The sequence below is a fragment of the Haliotis rubra genome, unplaced genomic scaffold (genome assembly GCF_003918875.1).
Source record: "Haliotis rubra isolate DU_JTF1 unplaced genomic scaffold, ASM391887v1 Scf1072, whole genome shotgun sequence".
Taxonomy (NCBI): domain Eukaryota; kingdom Metazoa; phylum Mollusca; class Gastropoda; order Lepetellida; family Haliotidae; genus Haliotis; species Haliotis rubra.
The window spans coordinates 150,301-171,911 of NW_025764973.1; the positions used below are offsets into that span (position 1 = coordinate 150,301).

General features: G+C 42.6%; 1 protein-coding gene across 1 annotated transcript in view; it reads right to left on the bottom strand.

Moving 5' to 3' along the window:
- Positions 1 to 3,356: 3,356 nt before the first annotated feature.
- The window catches only part of LOC124280110 (multidrug resistance-associated protein 1-like), an 82,350-nt gene continuing 64,095 nt past the window's right edge, over positions 3,357 to 21,611 (bottom strand). The window contains 10 exon segments of the mRNA XM_046716002.1: positions 3,357 to 4,601; positions 5,316 to 5,510; positions 8,298 to 8,464; positions 9,276 to 9,368; positions 9,370 to 9,435; positions 10,804 to 10,950; positions 11,666 to 11,767; positions 15,506 to 15,629; positions 18,721 to 18,920; positions 19,962 to 20,272. Coding sequence (XP_046571958.1) covers positions 4,487 to 4,601; positions 5,316 to 5,510; positions 8,298 to 8,464; positions 9,276 to 9,368; positions 9,370 to 9,435; positions 10,804 to 10,950; positions 11,666 to 11,767; positions 15,506 to 15,629; positions 18,721 to 18,920; positions 19,962 to 20,272 — 1,520 coding nt within the window. The 3' untranslated portion in view covers positions 3,357 to 4,486.

The following is a 21,611-nucleotide window of genomic DNA, read 5'->3' on the forward strand; positions in this document are numbered from 1 at the left end:
TGGCGGACCTACAGCTGTCTTAATTGACGGAGCTAAAGCTGTCTTAATTGACGGAGCTAAAGCTGTCTTAACTGACAGAGCTAAAGCTGTCTTAATTGACACGGTAGTCTGTCGTACAGACCCTGAAGCAAATATATCCAAGAAAGCCCACGAAAGTCTAGAAAATACAAGCCATGCTACTGTTATTGTTGTGTCATCCTTGATTAGCATGTTGAAGAGACAAACAGAGAAATATAAATCATTAGGCTCAAAGCAGTGTACCTCAACGACGTAGGCATTTGTGACTTTATCCATAAATTTTGAAAAGACATTGTCATGGGGATCTGATGGCATATTGTTATCCCCCGCAACAACAAAGATGCGGGGAATATAGAAACGAGTTCCGTCCGTCCATGCGTCCGTCACGCTTTGTCCGAAGCATATAAACCTGGTACACATTTCAAGCATGATCCATAAATGTGCCATGTGATGGTTAGACCCAGATATGAATGTTATTTTTTGCGGTTTCCACGTGACTTGGTACACATGGTAAACTTGGTACACATATCAAGCATGATCCATAAATGTGCCATTTAATGGTTAGACCCAGATATGAATTTTATATTTTTGCTGTTTCCATGGAAACATGACTTAGGCTGTGACTATGAGGATGTGATCTTGAGCAGATCTTCCAAACTATACATGCAAGCTTCATCAAACTTGGAACATATGTCAAGTATGATCCATAGATGTGCCTTTTGGGGTTTAGACCCAGATATGAGTTTCAGCTGTCTGAATTGACGGGTATAAAACTGTCTTAGTATGAAAGTCGAGAACTTGTGATCGTGTAATTACACACAGGTAAATAGGTCAGCATTCACAGAATGTTCTGAGCATAGGTCATACAAATCTAATCAAATATACTCTTCACAAAAAGAAACTACACATAGGAAAAATTTGAATTTTAGGAAAATATTTGACACAAACCAATCCATGCTGAATCCCAACATGTAGGGGAATGGTTGCCGACGACACAACGTTTGAAAAAAGAAAAGTTGAACAAAAACGTAACGTTACACTCACGTCTGTAATGAATCGCTAAAACGCACACAACAAAAAATGCACGTACATTATGAAATTGTGTATCACCTTGAGCTGAAGCCTTTGACTGTAGGCTTTAAACAGCCACATCAATGGTACTCTACATGCATTGTTTTAATCCACTATAGACGACAAGAGAATGAAAACACTGACAGAAGCTCAACGACACAACACCATACAACAGGCATCGCAGCATGATGTGGCAAAGCACTTCAGCGTGTGATCTTTGGAGCATGACAATGCTCGACCTCACATTGCACGTGTCTGCCAGGACTTCCACCAGCAAAACAATTGTTCAGTTGTTACCTTGGCCTTCTCGATCACCCGATTTGTTCCCCACTGAACATCTATTGGATACTCTTTATCGACGCTTGCGCCAGCGTAATCCGCCACCTCAGACACTACAAGAACTGCACACAGCACTTTAGACTAAGGCTTAGTCTCTGAATATATATAATTTGATAGTAACAAACAAGCCCATTTATATTGAAAAGGAGCCCTAGGGAGACCAGAGAACCTGAGGAAATCTAGACTTGCTTTATTTGGGGCTTTAGCACAGCAGAGAGGGCTTGGCAGTAGGGAAATTAATGTGGTTCAGGGACTGTGAGACAGACTAACAGCACTTCAGCGAGAGTATCAAAACATTCCTCAAGAAAGCATTCGGCATCTCCTTTCTTCTATGGGTCACCGCTGGCAAGCTGTTATTGATGCTCATGGTGGTCACACCAGATACTGACATTTTACTCTCAAACCGAAACATGAGTCTCATTAAGCAATTCAGACAATGACCTACTTTTCAGCCGATCAGAAATTTTCTCGTGTGAAAGTGAAAAGAGACACTACACACAACTATAGTTACACGAAAATCCAATTGCTTGTTTCACATGAAAATGGTATTTACAAATGAAGTTTAATTTTAAACTTTAAAACAATCGTATTTCTATATTTTGTGGCGAGGTTTAGAGAGCATTACCTTAACTAAGACGTCACAACATTGAGGTCGTACAATGATTCACAATTTATCTGGCTCACTGGTTACACCTGTTATGTGTTCTTTGCGCTTATTCAGTGTATTTTGTAATGTGATTGATATAATATCAAGTCCGTTCCAGATTGCAAAACTTTTTAAGCGGCCGATCCCTGTTTTGAAATTTCCACGATTTCCAGATTACCGTTTGTCAGAGCACGCGTTTGCAAGGATTAGAAGGAGCGTAGAGTTGCAATATACAAGTGATTAGATGTATCAAATAATACTGATTAATATCTATACATGCAGCTGAATGAGTTGGTCTCACAATTCTGGACTGGTTATTGTACTAAGTTGCGCAGTGAGCCTAAACCCAGTCAGCAGGAACGAGACTGTTCTGTAATCAATGTTTTGACTTGAGCAAGTGGCTTTAATAGCCCTCTTTGGTTTTACCAACACTTTCTGGATAATCATGTTTCGAAATTTGTAAAGTGATGATTTTACTGTAATTGAGCAATGATGTCATGTTTGAGTCAGTTATATGCACTCAGTAAGTAAACTCCAAAACAGCACGCATAGTTTCTTTTTTTTAAGAGTATATCATAATTTCAAATTCGATAGATCCACGTTAAACCGATAAATGTCGAAGGAATTTTCTAGCATCTAATTCTTGTGTAAGGGGCCCTGACTATAGCCTCTCATCTCACATTACACCCCTAACCCAAAGAAGACAAGCGTTTTGTATGACCACATTAAACCCTGGATTCTCACTGTATAGCCCTTTATCCCACGTTGGATTGCTGTTGCTGAGTGAATGAGTGTGGTTTTACGCTGCTTTTAGCATTATTCCAGCAATATCACGACGGAGGACACAAGAAATGATCATCACACATTGTGACCATGTGGGGTTTCGAACCCGGGTCTTCGATGTGAAAACTTTAACCACTAGGCCACCCACGGCCCCTGTTGCTGAGAAGTGAATATAACTATCATTGTCGTCATTGCTATCATCACTACTGCTAAATCATATCCTTTTTTAGTTTGCATTGTCACATAATTTGTACTGACATAGTGATACCTCTGGATTGATGTTTATTTCACGCCTGATTCTTTTATGGACTGATGACCGGTGAACTGCCGAGTTATGAAGCAACACCTAAATGGGGAAAATAATTAAACAATGAACGATACTCCTCAACAAATCTATTTCATACTTTCCAGTGTCAAATTGGGTGTGGAGTGTGAAGGTGTTGCCATGGGTACTTACACTATATACCTACTCTATAGATATTAACAACATTCTGCCAAGGAAAGTAGTGCGATCAACATTGTTTATTTGTATCTCTGACGTCAAACAAGGTTAGAATGTCATCGTTTACATTTATTTAATTTATTTCTTGTTACACTTTTGTTGTTCTCGATCATTATTTTATTTTCCAAAAGATTTTGAATTTTCTCAGATTAATATTGTTTGAATGTAATTAAACGAAAACAGGAAGTACATAATAAATGTTATATATCATTTGTCTAGTGATATTGTGACTTGAAATATTTGATATGTTACTAAACACATGAAGAGTCCTGTATATATATCTATATTTCCAAGTGTTGTCACCATCTAAGATAACATCTATATTCCCTGGTGGTTTCTCCATATACGATAATATCTATGCCCTTGTGAAGTGTCCATATTCGATAATGACCATTTTGCCTTTTGGCGTCTCCATATAGAATAATGTCAGTATTCCCTTGTGGTGTGTCCATATAAGATACTGTCTACATCCAATTGTTGTGTCTATATATATATGATAATGTCCAAAATTCCCTTGCGGTGTCTTCCCCAGGGGTGTACATATTCGACAATGTCCATATTCTCTTGTGGTGTCTCCATATGCGATATTGTCCACATTCACTTGCGGTGTCTCCACATATAATAATGTCTATATTCCCTTGTAGTATCTTCATATGCGATAATGCCCACATTCCACTACTGGACCGTGGCCATCTATTGAACACAAGTCTTATCTTGTCATCATATATATATGGTATTTTCTATATTCCTTAGAAGGGTCATCATATATGGTAATATCTAGTCCCTAGTGGGGTTATCATATGTGATAATATCTGTATTCCCTAGTGGTGTTACCATATGTGATAATATGTATATTCCTTAATAGGTTCATCATATAAGGTAATATCTATGTTCCCTAGTGTGGTCACATATATTGTGATATCTATATTCCCTAGTGGGGTCACATATGGTAATATCTATATTCCCTAGTTGGAGTCATCATACATGGTAATATCTATATTCCCTAGTTGAGGTCATCATACATGGTAATATCTATATTCCCTAGTTGAGGTCATCATACATGGTAATATCTATATTCCCTAGTGGGGTCATATATTTGATAATGTCTTTATTCTCTGGTGGTGTCATCAACTGACAATGCCAGCGTCCCTTGCCAGGTTGTAAAAGACACTACCCTTGTCCTCAAGGAGCTTGTCAGGAGACTCAAACTCCAGGATCTGCCCTGCAGACAAAACCAGGATCCTGAAACAGAAACTGCCTGTATTAGAGAATATAAGAATGTGACATGCAAAGTGAAACCAATAATGCTTGGATCAGTCAATGAATTGTGGATCTATGTACAGTAATTTGATTAAAAGTACATACTAAATCTATCAGATCATAACTGAAACTGTATTATATTAAAAAATATCCAGACCTGTGAAAGTCCAGGATGAAGTCTTTTTCTGTGAACTATAACGATGACACACTCACCCATAATAGTCCAGGATAGTGTTCAGCCTGAGAGCTATAGTGATGACCCACCCCTTGTCATAGTCCAGAATAGTGTTCAGCCTGTGAGCTACAGTGATGACCCACCCCTGTCATTCCAGGATAGTGCTCAGCCTGTGAGCTGTAATGATGACCCACACACCTATCATAGTCCAGAATAGTGTTCAGCCTGTGAGCTGTAATGATCACCCATCCCTGACATAGTCCAGAATAGTGTTCATCCAGTGAATTATAGTGATGATCCACCCCATGTCATAATCCAGGATAGTGTTCAGCCTGTGAGCTATAGTGATGACCCACTCACTTGCCACAGTCCAGGATAATGTTCAGTCTGTGAGCTATAACGATGACCTACTCACCTGTCATAGTCCAGGATAGTGTTCAGCCTGTGAGCTGTAACAGTGACCCACTCACCTGTCTTAGTGCAGGATAGTGTTCAGCCTGTGAGCTATATCGATGACTCACCTGTCATAGTCCAGGATAGTGTTCAGCCTGTGAGCTATTGTGATGACTGTACAGTCACTGAAGGCGGTTCTGATGGTGCTCTGGATGAGGTCATCCGTCTCCATGTCAACAGCTGCCGTGGCTTCATCCAGGATCAGCACCTTCGTCCTCCTCAGCAGACTCCGAGCAAGACAGACCAACTGACGCTGTCCTACACTGGAATACAACACACGACAGTGACTCTGTTGTCAGACGCTCCAGACTACACAGACCAACTGACGCTGTCCTACCCTGGAATACAACATACTACAGTGACTCTGTTGTAAGACGCTCAAGACTAGACAGACCAACTGACGCTGTCCTACACTGGAATACAGCATACTACAGTGACTCTGTTGTTAGACGCTCCAGACTAGACAGACCAACTGACGCTGTCCTACACTGGAATACAACACACGACAGTAACTCTGTTGTCAGACGCTCCAGACTAGACAGACCAACTGACGCTGTCCTACACTGGAATACAACACACTGCAATGTCTCTGTTGTTAGACGCTCCAGACTACACAGACCAACTGACGCTGTCCTACACTGGAATACAACACACGACAGTGACTCTGTTGTTAGACGCTCCAGACTACACAGACCAACTGACGCTGTCCTACACTGGAATACAACACAATGCAGTGACTCTGTTGTTAGACGCTCCAGACTACACAGACCAACTGACGCTGTCCTATACTGAAATACAACACACTGCAGTGACTCTGTTGTTAGACGCTCCAGACTAGACAGACCAACTGACGCTGTCCTACACTGGAATACAACACACTGCAGTGACTCTGTTGTTAGACGCTCCAGACTACACAGACCAACTGACGCTGTCCTATATCGGAATACAACACACTGCCATGACTCTGTTGTTAGACGCTCCAGACTAGACAGACCAACTGACGCTGTCCTACCCTGGAATACAACACACTGCAGTGACTCTGTTGTTAGACGCTCCAGACTAGACAGACCAACTGACGCTGTCCTACACTGGAATACAACACACTGCAGTGACTCTGTTGTTAGACGCTCCAGACTACACAGACCAACTGACGCTGTCCTATATCGGAATACAACACACTGCAATGACTCTGTTGTTAGACGCTCCAGACTACACAGACCAACTGACGCTGTCCTATATCGGAATACAACACAATGCAATGACTCTGTTGTTAGACGCTCCAGACTACACAGACCAACTGACGCTGTCCTATACTGGAATACAACACAATGCAATGACTCTGTTGTTAGACGCTCCAGACTACACAGACCAACTGACGCTGTCCTATACTGAAATACAACACACGACAGTAACTCTGTTGTTAGACGCTCCAGACTACACAGACCAACTGACGCTGTCCTATACCGGAATACAACACACTGCAATGACTCTGTTGTTAGACGCTCCAGGCTAGACAGACCAACTGACGCTGTCCTATACCGGAATACAACACACTGCAATGACTCTGTTGTTAGACGCTCCAGGCTACACAGACCAACTGACGCTGTCCTATACCGGAATACAACACACTGCAATGACTCTGTTGTTAGACGCTCCAGGCTACACAGACCAACTGACGCTGTCCTACACTGGAATACAACACACTGCAATGACTCTGTTGTTAGACGCTTCAGACTACACAGACCAACTGACGCTGTCCTACACTGGAATACAACACACTGCAATGACTCTGTTGTTAGACGCTCCAGACTAGACAGACCAACTGACGCTGTCCTACACTGGAATACAACACACTGCAGTGACTCTGTTGTTAGACGCTCCAGACTACACAGACCAACTGACGCTGTCCTATACCGGAATACAACACAATGCAGTGACTCTGTTGTTAGACGCTCCAGACTACACAGACCAACTGACGCTGTCCTATACCGGAATACAACACACTGCAATGACTCTGTTGTTAGACGCTCCAGGCTACACAGACCAACTGACGCTGTCCTACACTGGAATACAACACACTACAGTGACTCTGTTGTCAGACGCTCCAGGCCAGACAGACCAACTGCCGTGTACTGTACAATAGAACACACATACTTGACAGTCACTCCAGACTAGACACGCCAATTGTGTTTTTCTCCTTTGCAACAGAACACACGAGATTATGTGCTTGGCAGTTTCCCCGGATAGACCGACCAATCAACTTCACTACCTCAGATTCTGCCCCCCTTCACATCCGATGTTAAAGTTAAGCTGCGTGAGGCGGAGTTGTTTTACCCTAAATTCTGCCCCTCCTCCCCACACCCATATTATATTCCCGCTAGCGTGAGGGAAGGTGTCCCTACCACAGATTCTGTCCCAACTCACACCAATGTTATAGTTCCACTAGAGGAAGGGAAGGTGTCCCTTCCCCAGATTCTGTCCCAACTCACACCAATGTTATAGTTCCACTAGAGGAAGGGAAGGTGTCCCTTCCCCAGATTCTGTCCCAACTCACACCAATGTTATAGTTCCGCTAGAGGAAGGGAAGGTGTCCCTTCCCCAGATTCTGTCCCAACTCACACCAATGTTATAGTTCCACTAGAGGAAGGAAGGTGTCCTTCCCCAGATTCTGTCCCAACTCACACCCATGTTATAGTTCCACTAGAGGAAGGGAAGGTGTCCCTTCCCCAGATTCTGTCCCAACTCACACCCATGTTATAGTTCCACTAGAGGAAGGGAAGGTGTCCCTTCCCCAGATTCTGTCCCAACTCACACCCATGTTATAGTTCCGCTTAAAGATGGGAAGGTGTCCCTTCCCCAGATTCTGTCCCAACTCACACCCATGTTATAGTTCCACTAGAGGAAGGGAAGGTGTCCCTTCCCCAGATTCTGTCCCAACTCACACCCATGTTATAGTTCCGCTTAAAGATGGGAAGGTGTCCCTTCCCCAGATTCTGTCCCAACTCACACCCATGTTATAGTTCCGCTTAAAGATGGGAAGGTGTTCCTACCTTAGATTCTGCCCCCCTTCTTCACACTCATGCTGTAGGCCGGCAGAGAGGGAGGTTACGTATGCCTTGAGATGGGCCTGCTCCAGGGCTTGCCATACTTCATCATCAGAGTGGGCATCAGATGGGTCCAGGTTCATCCGCAGGGATCCAGAAAACAGCACAGGTTCCTGACAATAAGACGATGTGTATATCCAAGATATAGTAAAGATTAGCTAGAGTGCACAGTCCATCATTCCAGAAAGTGATCTCATCTGAAGGATGAGTGAGTGAGTGAGTTTAGTTTTCCGCCGCACTCAGCAATATTCCAGCTATATGGCGGCGGTCTGTAAATAATCGAGTCTGAACCAGACAATGCAGTGATTAACAGCATGAGCATCGATCTACCCATTTGGGATACGATGACATGTGTTAACCAAGTCAGCGAGTCTGACCACCGGATGCAATAAGGCGATGTACCCGGAAATTGCTTCGTGGAAGACCCTCAGTCCTCACCTAACAACAATGTGCCCATTTATATCGCTCCAAATCACACTTTATTATAATAAGTACATCATAACCCCTGTCAATACGTTAGAATGCAGTAGTGCTGGCTATCGATATAGATCACATAGGTCGATAATCCTTAACTGATTATTGATCGATTATCGATAAATATCGGAGAAGTTTCAGCAAACATGCTAAAACAGTCTGAACGAAATCAACATATTTCACAACGCTAGTGACATAGGTAGGGTTACATTACCGAACAAACATTGCCCTGAACATCATTTGGAAGCAGCCAATGAATAAGATCCAATTTTGTGTATTGACTGTAAATTAATCAAATACGATTAATAGACGATATTATTGATGACACAATTTTCTAATAGATATTTAGTAATGTTCCTATCGACGATAATTCAGATTACCGATAATTTTAGCCAGCCCTAGTATGCAGTCGATTTTCATTCTCGGCGCCCCTTGGATCATACAACTCACTTGTGGTAAGATGGTGAGTCTAGAACGGAGGTCATGCAGACCAACGTCGGCGATGTCCTGTCCGTCGATGGAGATACTCCCTTCTTCAGCTTCCCAAGATGCGGAACAGGGCTAAGGTCAAGGACGACTTACCTGCCCCTGTCCTGCCAACGACACCAACCTGGACGAAAAAACAAAACACAAACCAGTCCTGTATCAGCATGTAGTTCCATGTTCACGGTATCATGTTATCACGGTACCGAGTTCCAACAGGCACATGTTTTAGACAGGATCAGTGTGTGAGTGATTAGCTATAGCTATTGTTTTTGCTAATATCTTAGTTTGTATGTTTGGACAGGAGCTAAAAGCGTGACACAGCTTCTACATAACGTCATTTAGCCTAAAAATGCACAATACGTGAAATGAATTCAATTGATTATTATTATTTAATATTATTTATTATTATTGGATATTCATATAGCGCACATATCCACACACTAGTGCATGCTCAAGGCGCTGGTATTTTTCCCTCGATCTTTGGATGTCAGTCTCAACGGCACATCGCATTATCAATCTCAACCCCCTGGGGAGTATACAACTCTTGCAGCCACTAGGCGCACCGAGTTATTGTGGCTTCCTCATCCTAACGAGGTATGTTGTAAAGACGTCGAAATTGGTCGATTTCTCGGCTTTTCTGATTCGCGCCGAAAGACGTGTCAAGAAATAGTTCAAATGTAAACCAAATATAATGTGTCATGACCAAATGATATAGGGTTTATAATCCATGACTATTCAGCTTATAAGATAAGTCGATTTCATAAACATGTACTACTTGGAAATATCAAAATCTTGAAGTTTGGGACATCGATCTCTACAGGGATCGACTGTCTATCGAGGAAATGGTAGTTGATGACGACCAACATCCGGTTGAGCATAGACAGGGCTTACCCCCATTGTTTTAGACAGGATTAACTACATACGTGCAAAACAATATCTTCCTATATACATATAATGCTTAAGTGCGTACGTTTCGCGCCCTTGGTGGTTGTTCAGGGTGGTGGGCGGAAGTCAAAAGTTTGTGGTGACCGTTCAAACGTCAGCTGAAGCCATGCTTGTTGTCGTTGTCGAATAGTGGCCGGTTGATGTTGTCGAATAGGAACCGGTTGATGTTAAAGACGTCACAGGAGGAAACGAAACAAGGAACGTTGAGTGACCGTCCGTCCCGTCCTGTCCATGAACCCGTTACACTGACTGACCATGTCACCCCCTAACTTCACATAAATAACTATGTGGGTAAAATGTAATTTGAAATCATGTTATTATATTATGATTGCGCTAAAGAACTTGGCTCTGTCTTTACATGTCGAACGTTGTCGCAGCGCACACTGAGTCGGGAACCAGACCGGAAGCGAGAAGTTGGACCGTCGCTTACATATTTCAAAAGGAGGGTTATCGCCCCTCACAACAAAAAAATCGCCCATTGACCGATTCTGTGTAAGGTTGAAATTCACATATGGAAAGTTTTGTGTTCCTCCACTAACCAACCAACCTTCTGTCCTGATGTGATACGAGCCGATATTCCTTTCAGGACCACGTCTAGTTCTGGGCGGTACCTCACTTGCAGTTTGTCCAGTTCTACCTGCCCCTCCTCCGGCCACTCCGGGGGTGGACGATGATCAGTAACTATCCAAGCTCCCTAAGTGTGTGAAAAAAAATCAAGTATGCGTTAGGCAGAGATGACAGATTCCAGCTTCATTATTACCCAATGCATTGGCAGAATAAACGAACAGAGTAATTGAGTGATTGAGTGAGTGAAGTTTTACGCCGCTTTTAGCAATATTGAAGCAATATCACGGTGGGGGACACCAGAAATGGGCTTCACACATTGTGCCCATGTGAGATAGACAAAGAAATTTAATCAATCAGAGTGATAGAGTTTAGTTTTACGTCGTATTTTAGCAATATTCATGCAATATCACGACGAGGGACACCAGAAATGACACCCCCTAAGATAAAAGGGGCGGGTCTAAGCGATTTGATGTTCATTTGTGTTCAAGGTCAAAGTGATATTTCTGAGTAGTTTTCAACTGAGACTTGTGTTCTTAAGCTATCGTCAACTTGATTACATTGATTACAGTTGTTTTGTGAGAAACACAAAACTCTATTTGTAGGTTTGAATGGCATGAATCAGATTTACCAGAAATGGCTAGTCACTTAATACAACAGTGCTCATCATGACAGTGATGTCTTAAACAGTGTTTTTATGGGAAATTCAAATATCCGTCACTCCATAAGTTGACACAATACCCATACTCTCAAACCACTACCACGTGACGTTAATCACTCCATCTCCTGACACTTGACCCCTACCACTCAGCTACTACTCCATCAAAGGAGTTTCCTAAACTGACCTCTGTCGGGAGGTTTGTGTACTCCACGATTCTCTCCACGGACACGATGTTTGTCTCCAGCTGTGTCGTCACTTGAACCAGCATGTTGAGCGCTGCCGTCACCTTGGAGCATAAAAATATAATATGTTATACAGTCCATGGTTGCGACCCCGTGCCTGTGCATGACCGACAGCTCATCATTGTCATGTCTGAATGTGCATGGCAGACAGCCCCATCATTATAATGAGTGCGCATGGCAGACAGTTCCATTATTGTCATGTCTGAATGTGCATGGCAGACAGCCCCATCATTATAATGAGTGCGCATGGCTGACAGTTCCATTATTGTCATGTCTGTGCATGGTAGTCAGTCCAATCATCATAATGCGTGCGCATCATTGTCATGTCTGTCCATGGGAGACTGTTCCATCATTGTCATGTCTGTCCATGGGAGACTGTTCCATCATTGTCATGTCTGTGCATGGTAGTCAGTCCAATCATCATAATGCGTGCGCATCATTGTCATGTCTGTCCATGGGAGACTGTTCCATCATTTTCATGTCTGTCCATGGGAGACTGTTCCATCATTGTCATGTCTGTGCATGGTAGTCAGTCCAATCATCATAATGCGTGCGCATCATTGTCATGTCTGTCCATGGGAGACTGTTCCATCATTATAATAAGTGCGCATGGCAGACAGTTTCATTATTGTCATGTCTGTGCATGGCAGACAATCCCGTCATTGTCATGTCTGTCCATGGGAGACTGTTCCATCATTGTCATGTCTGTGCATGGGAGACTGTTCCATTATTGTCATGTCTGTGCATGGCAGACAATCCCGTCATTGTCATGTCTATCTATGAGAGACTGTTCCATCATTGTCATGTCTGTCCATGGGAGACTGTTCCATCATTGTCATGTCTGTCCGTGGGAGACTGTTCCATTATTGTCATGTCTGTCCATGGGAGACTGTTCCATCATTGTCATGTCTGTCCATGGGAGACTGTTCCATTATTGTCATGTCTGTGCATGGCAGACAATCCCGTCATTGTCATGTCTGTCCATGGAGACTGTTCCATCATTGTCATGTCTGTCCATGGGAGACTGATCCATCATTGTCATGTCTGTCCATGGGAGACTGTTCCATCATTGTCATGTCTGTCCATGGGAGACTGTTCATTCATTGTCATGTCTGTCCATGGCAGACTCATCCCTCATTTTCATGTCTGTCCATGGGAGACTGTTCCATTATTGTCATGTCTGTGCATGGCAGACAATCCCGTCATTGTCATGTCTGTCCATGGCAGACTGATCCCTCATTGTCATGTCTGTCCATGGGAGACTGTTCATTCATTTTCATGTCTGTCCATGGCAGACTCATCCCTCATTTTCATGTCTGTCCATGGGAGACTGTTCCATTATTGTCATGTCTGTGCATGGCAGACAATCCCGTCATTGTCATGTCTGTCCATGAGAGACTGTTCCATTATTGTCATGTCTGTGCATTGCAGACAATCCCGTCATTGTCATGTCTGTCCATGGCAGACTGATCCATCATTGTCATGTCTGTGCATGGCAGACAATCCCATCATTGTCATGTCTGACTGTGCATGGCAGACTGATCCCTCATTGTCATGTCTATCCATGGGAGACTGTTCCATCATTGTCATGTCTGTCCATGGGAGACTGTTCCATCATTGTCATGTCTATGCATGGCAGACTGATCCATCATTGTCATGTCTATCCATGGGGGCTGTTCCATCATTGTCATGTCTGTCCATGGGAGACTGTTCCATCATTGTCATGTCTGTCCATGGAGACTGTTACATCATTGTCATGTCTATCCATGGAAGACTGTTCCATCATTGTCATGTCTATCCATGGGAGACTGTTCCATCATTGTCATGTCTGTCCATTGGAGACTGTTCCATCATTGTCATGTCTGTCCATGGGAGACTGTTCCATCATTGTCATGTCTGTGCATGGCAGACTGATCCCTCATTGTCATGTCTGTCCATGGGAGACTGTTCCATCATTGTCATGTCTATCCATGGGAGACTGTTCCATCATTGTCATGTCTATCCATGGGAGACTGTTCCATCATTGTTATGTCTGTGCATGGCAGACAGCCCCATCATTATAATAAGTGCGCATGGCAGACAGTTCCATTATTGTCATGTCTGTGCATGGCAGTCAGTCCAATCATCATAATGCGTGCGCATCATTGTCATGTCTGACTGTGCATGGCAGACTGATCCATCATTGTCATGTCTGTGCATGGCAGACAATCCCGTCATTATAATGAGTGCGCATGGCAGACAGTTCCATTATTGTCATGTCTATGCATGGCAGTCAGTCCAATCATCATAATGCGTGCGCATCATTGTCATGTCTGACTGTGCATGGCAGACAATCCCATCATTGTCATGTCTGTCCATGGCAGACAGCCCCATCATTATAATGAGTGCGCATGGCAGACAGTTCCATTATTGTCATGTCTATGCATGGCAGTCAGTCCAATCATCATAATGCGTGCGCATCATTTTCATGTCTGACTGTGCATGGCAGACAATCCCATCATTGTCATGTCTGTCCATGGGAGACTGTTCCATCATTGTCATGTATGTGTGGCAGACAGTTCCATTATTGTCATGTCTGCGTGTATGGCAGACAGTTCCATCAGTCAAGTCAAGTCAGTGCATGGCAGACCTCCAATCATTATAATGCCTGTGCATGACCGACAGCACATCATTGTCATGTCTGTTCATGGGAGACAGACCCATCATTGTAATGCGTGTGCATGGCAGACAGACCAATCATTATAATGCCTGTGCATGACCGACAGCTCATCATTGTCATGTCTGTTCATGGGAGACGCTCCCATCATTGTCATGTCTGACTGTGCGTTGGAGAGTGTTCCATCATTGTCATGTCTGTGCATGGCAGACAGTCCCACCATTGTCATGTCTGAGTGGCAGACAGTCCCATTATCATGTGTGTGTGGCCGACACAGCGCGCTTCACAGACAGTCCCACCATTGTCCTACCTGTCTAGCGTAGACTACAGACAGTCCCAACATTGTCCTACCTGTACAGCGTACACCACAGACAGTCCCACCATTGTCCTACCTGTACAGCGTACATCACAGACAGTTCCATCATTGTCCTACCTCTACAGCGTACATCACAGACAGTTCCATCATTGTCCTACCTGTACAGCGTACATCACAGGCAGTTCCATCATTGTCCTACCTCTACAGCGTACATCACAGACAGTTCCATCATTGTCCTACCTGTCTAGCGTAGACTACAGACAGTCCCAACATTGTCCTACCTGTACAGCGTACATCACAGACAGTCCCACCATTGTCTCACCCGCACAGTGTACACTACAGACAGTTCCATCATTGTCCTACCTGTACAGCGTACATCACAGACAGTCCCACCATTGTCCTACCTGTACAGCGTACATCACAGACAGTTCCATCATTGTCCTACCTGTACAGCGTACATCACAGACAGTTCCATCATTGTCCTACCTGTACAGCGTACATCACAGACAGTCCCACCATTGTCCTACCTCTACAGCGTACATCACAGACAGTCCCTACCATTGTCCTACCTAAACTGGCGTACAGCGTACATCACAGACAGTCCCAGTTCCATCATTGTCCTACCTGTACAGCCTGTACAGCGTACATGTACAGCGTACATCACAGACAGTTCCATCATTGTCCTACCTGTACAGCGTACATCACAGACAGTTCCATCAATGTCCTACCTGTACAGCGTACATCACAGACAGTCCCACCATTGTCCTACCTCTACAGCGTACATCACAGACAGTCCCACCATTGTCCTACCTGTACAGCGTACATCACAGACAGCCCCACCATCCCACCTGACATCCCCGGGGTCACCACAGCAAAAAAGACGGCGCTCAGAATGACCACATTGCCTAGGAATTCTAGTCGCAGTTTCAACCACCTGGAAATATTCGAAAGCAAATATAACTGATGGGAACATCATAATTCAGTGTGACGGTGGACATCTCTCAGTGTAGGGATCACGACAAATACAGGTGACAATGCTTGTTTGAGAGATATAGATGTGTTTTGTTAAGATTTCGCCAATGTTCACTGATTTTTAGCATTTATTGAACTTATGACAATAATCTTTTCAACGTTACGAAGTTATTTTACAATACATCAGTTCATGTATAAACAGTACCTTTAAACAGTTTGGAATATTTTGCAAACTTTTGTTTAGAACCGTTGCCAGAAGTAGGTGGCTCCTTTTACACTAGTGAGTCTTAACATTTGATGGGAAGTATGTTTGAAAATATGATTTTCTGATTTTCAGTAATTGAGACACATGCACTGCCATGTAAGATAATATTATTATAAATCCACTGTTTATTAACGCCCGATGTCGGGTTATTTCATATTGGCTAAGATTGATGAGACAACCAATTTCACGATATTAAAGATGTAGTTATGAAATGCTTAAAACACTAGATGATACAGGAGATATTAATTGGTTTCCTTCGTTAGAACTATTCTTTTTAGTCATGGCTTTGGAAATGTATGGCTCGCTCAAAATGTAAGTAATACACAATATTTCATCGAAGTATTCAAGCAGAGATACAAAGACATTTATCAACAGGACTGGTATAATGAAATAACGTCATCAACCGGTGTCATCTTTTATTAGGATTATAAATATTGTATTAATACAGAAATTTACCTTTCAAAGATTAAATCACCACAACTTAAGCGTACGCTTACTAAATTTAGATGTAACGCTTACAACTTCAAAGTCCAAGCGGCGCGATTTGCCATAACTTCAACTGCAACAGATATCCAATGTCCATTCTGCAATTTATCGCAAGAAGATGAGTACCATGTATTACTTGTATGCCCGAAATATTTAGAAATAAGAGAAACATATGTGCCTTATTTTTTCTATAACCTACCGTCGAGACAAAAAATATGTATGCTACTTCGCACAGAAAATATTTACTTGTTGTTTAAGGTAGCCCTTGTGTTGTAACACATACTTATGTTGAGAGAAAAAATGTAAATTGTAAATGGGTGTTTATGGATTTATTGATGTTCCTATAACTCGCGTATTTACAGGTTGTGCATAAATGCACTGTTATTATTGTACACATGTACTATTGGCCTCAGGGCCACATATACAAATAAATATGTCTGTCTGTCTGACATAAGACTGACGAGTGGATTAACACAGCAAATGTCTCACTTCATGATTAACACAACACACGATTGACGAGTCCATTAACACAGGACATGTCTCACCTGTTGATAAACACAACATAAGACTAACGAGTGGATTAACACAGCACATGTCTGACCTCTTGATTAACACAGCCCACGACTGACGAGTGGGTTAACTCAAACTCAAACTCTTTATTCTCTACAAGCCGCCAACGGCGGTACATGAGATAAACGTATATACATTTACATAATATACAAGACACCAGCTTACACGATAGAAAGATATAAGATAATTACAATATTTCATTTTTTAAATGCATTAAATACATGGTTCAGTAATTTAGAAAGGCCTTTAAGGTCGCTTATGCTGGTAGTAGACAAGAGTTTCTTAAAGATGGACAAATTTGGAAATTCTAGGTATTTAGTGTTCAGAGACTGACGTCGGAATTGGAGAAAAGCTTTACATCTAAACAAGTAGTGAAACTCGTCTCCAACAGCGTTTGATTCACAAAGTGGACATTGTCTGTCTTCACGTGGAATGCCCAACCATCGGCCTGTCTCAATTGGTAATTTATGGTTAGATGTTCTAAACTTCAAAATTGGGTAGTATATATTTTTGGGAAGAAGAAGATATTTTCTAAGATTGGTTGAGTTTTGAAATATTTATAATAATCCCCTTGGAACTCGAATCAACATTTGACTTCCAATTTTGGAAAAAACTGGGCTCTATAGGTGTTTTCGACCATTGAGACAAGCCAGGGCGTAGAACATACAGACGGATTTAGAAACACGTAGGATAGACCGCAGTTATCAAGGATATATTTCACAAAACGTAGCCATGGAACTTTATTTGTATTGTCACAGATGTGGTTAACACAGTTATATATAATCTGGGATGGCTTCCAATATGTGTTCTCAGAGGCTAATTTATGCCAATGTGAAATAAATCGCTTATAGATTTTAATACTCAAAGGCTCTCTTCCAAATTCACCGTAAAGCATATAACTTGGGGTGCTATTTCTCAAACCGGAAGCTAATTTCAGAAATTTTAAGTGAATTCTTTCTATTATTTCTAAGTTCTCGTGTCCCCATATTTCTGAGCCATACAACAGAATTGGAACGACCATAACATCAAATGCATCGAAAAGGCAATCTAAAGGTAAATTAACATTCCTGGATTTCTTTAAAAGACAATACATTGCTTTGGTGGCGCTTTCCGTAAGTGATTTAATTGCTTGGACAAATCGCCCATTCCTATGGAATTTAATTCCAAGGTAATCGTATGTATCTACAATATTTATAGTTTCAGTTCCGTAGGTAAAATGGAGTTTCGAAGATTTCGCGGGGGCCGCTTCCAAAGATAACAACTTTCGTTTTAGATAAGTTTACTTTAAGTTTCCATTTCTTACAGTAATGAAAGAAGACATTCAGGGATTTTCACGACTGACGAGTGGGTTAACGCAGCACATGTTTCACCAGTTGATTAACACAACACACGACTCACGAGTTGATTAGCACAGCTTATGTCTCATCTCTTGATTAACACAGTATACGACTGACGAGTGGATTAGCACAGCTTATGTCTCTCCTCTTGATTAACACAACACACGACTGACTAGTGGATTAACACAGCACATGTCTCACCTCTTGATTAACACAGCACACAACTTACGAGAGGTTTAACACAGCACTTGTCTCATCTCTTGATTAACACAGCACACGACTGACGAGTGGATTAACACAGCACATTGCACCCCGGTATGACTCACACATCGCATGCTTTAGGTTTTAATTGTTATACCACGTTTCTCACCTGTAGATTATGAATAACGACTCACCTGTTGGCAGACACCGCAGCGTAGTGGAAGACATTGTTCTTGTTAACGCGCCTTAGGAATTGTCCTATGAACCGTTTGCCCATACCATATGCTCGTATCGAGGTGGCACCACTAATTGTCTCGGAAAAGTGTTGGAAGATCGGGGATCTTGACGTGGAGTCATTCCGTCGGAGCTGGCGGGATGTAGGGATGTACATTCTCTGCAGAAGCAGAAGATCAACGTGTCAATTCTTTCATTTCAATAGGGGTGGTGATGTAGCCTAGTGGTTTAATCGTTAGCTCGTCACGCCGAAATCCCGGGTTCGATTCCCCACCTGGCATAATGTGTTATGCCCATTTCTGGTGTCACCCGCCGTGATATTGCCGGAATATTGCAAAACGCGGCGTAAAACTAACATCAGTCACTTTAATTTCAATAAGTTTATTGAAAACGAGAGCTGTGCACAACGAGAGCTGTGGCTCAAGGTGTAGACAAAGTCTTATGGTATAATGATGCGCAAAAACAATCTGAAAACAGTCCTCCAAACGCTACGACGCTTTCTTGGCCTAATATTAATGCGAAAAGTTCAGAAACATGTTGAAAAGCTATTTGGACGGTCGCGATGAGACACATTATTCTCAGCTGTGTTACAACTTACAGGACCAGTATTGGGACTTTCGCGATAAGAGACATTGTTCTCTCATGCATTACAGCGTACAGGACAAACTAGTATGGGGACGATGAGACACATTGATCTCACCTGTATTACAACGTATAGGAACAGTATTGGGATTTTCGCGATAAGAGACATTGTTCTCTCATGCATTACAGCGTACAGGACAAACTAGTATGGGGACGATGAGACACATTGATCTCACCTGTATTACAATGTATAGACCAGTATTGGGATTTTCGTGACAAGACACATTGTTCTGACCTGTATTACAACGCATAGGACTAGTTTGGTACGATGAGACACATTGTTCTCACCTGTGTTACAACGTACATGACCAGTATTGGTACAATGAGACACATTCTTCTCACCTGTATTTAAAACGTACAGGACCAGTATTGGTACAGTGAGACACATTGTTCTCACCTGTATTACAACGCATAGGACTAGTATTGGTACAATGAGACACATTGTTCTCACCTGTGTTACAACGTACATGACCAGTATTGGGACCATGAGACACATTGTTCTCACCTGTATTACAATGTACAGGACCAGTATTTGGACTATGAGACACATTGTTCTCACCTGTATTACAACGTACAGGACCAGTATTGGGACCACCACGGTGAGAAACAACGGCGTGCTGTAGGAGATGATCGCTATGATGGTGATGAGCCTGGACACATTGTTCAGCCATTGCCTCAAGATCCGCGCCATCTGGCTGTCAATAGTTCCAACATCACGTGTAAACCGGTTCATGATTCGCCCCGTAGGTGTTGTTTCGAAGAATGCCATTGGTTGCCTGAGAACGTTGTCCAGCAGGTTCTCATGGAGAGTGGCAGCAGCGCGGACCATCTGCGTGAAGGTCGCAGCCACAAAGAAGAATATTAGGACGGCTGGAACCAAAATAGGGATGCTTTACTGATACCGCATATGTCACTCTTGTCGTTCATAAGAAGCTCGTTTTGTTTGTTTGATTTTTAACGTCGCACTCAGCAACATCCTGGCTATATGGCGGCGGTCTGTAAATAATCGAGTCTGGACCAGACAATCCGGTCATCAACATTATGAACATCGATCTACACAATTGGGGTACGATTACATGTGCCAAACAAGTCAGCGAGCCTGACCACCCGTTACGACAAGCACCCGTTACGACAAGCAATATAACCTTGATCTTCACGAGTAAATAAGGATGCGCTGGATGGAGCGACAAAGTAAATACCCATGTAGCATGGCTCGTGGAAATGAGGTCAAGTTACGTTTGCCGTTATACAGCCTTTAACCTTTAACCTTGTATTAAATTGCAGCATGAACATTATATGACTTATATATACAAGTGAATTAGAATTGCTACCACTGGGGCCCGATCCACGAAACGTTCGTAGCCCTATGCCATTCGTACGCCTATGACAAGATATAGAGTTACGACTGGTCGTAACTTTACGAACGCTTTGTGGATCGGCACCCAGGACTTCTTCCCCGAAGCGGATGAGCATGAATTACTGTATTCCGAAATTAACCATCACCCTGTGACTGGCAGTTTCTCTTACAAGGCCGCTGCGCAATGAGGACTCGGTGGGTGAAATATTAGCCTGGATGGACAAATGCAATCGAATTTTTACTGTATGCGGTATGATCTAACAGTACATTTATGACTGCATTCATTTTGGCAACAGACAATAGTGCAGCGTTGTATCTCTGTGACAGAAGGTTGCTGAGCTGTACACACAATTACGTAACAATATGTCTCACATGGGAGAAATTCCTGAGCTGTACAATATTACGTAACAATATGTCTCACATGGGAGAAAGTCCCGAGTTGTACAATATAACGTAACAATATGTCTCACATGGGAGAAAGTCCTTAGCTGAACAATATTACGTAACAATATGTCTCATATGGGGGAAATCCTGAGCTGTACAATATTACGTAACAATATGTCTCACCTGGAAGAAATCCTGAGCTGTACAATATTACGTAACAATATGTCTCACCTGGAAGAAATCCTGAGCTGTACAATATTACGTAACAATATGTCTCACTTGGAAGAAATCCTGAGCTGTACAATATTACGTAACAATATGTCTCACCTGGAAGAAATCCTGAGCTGTACAATATTACGTAGCAATATGTCTCACCTGGAAGAAATTAAAGTCCTGAGCCGAACACAGTTACGTAACAGTATGCCGTACGTTGGGAGAAGGTTGCTGAGCAGTTGACTATTTTGTAAC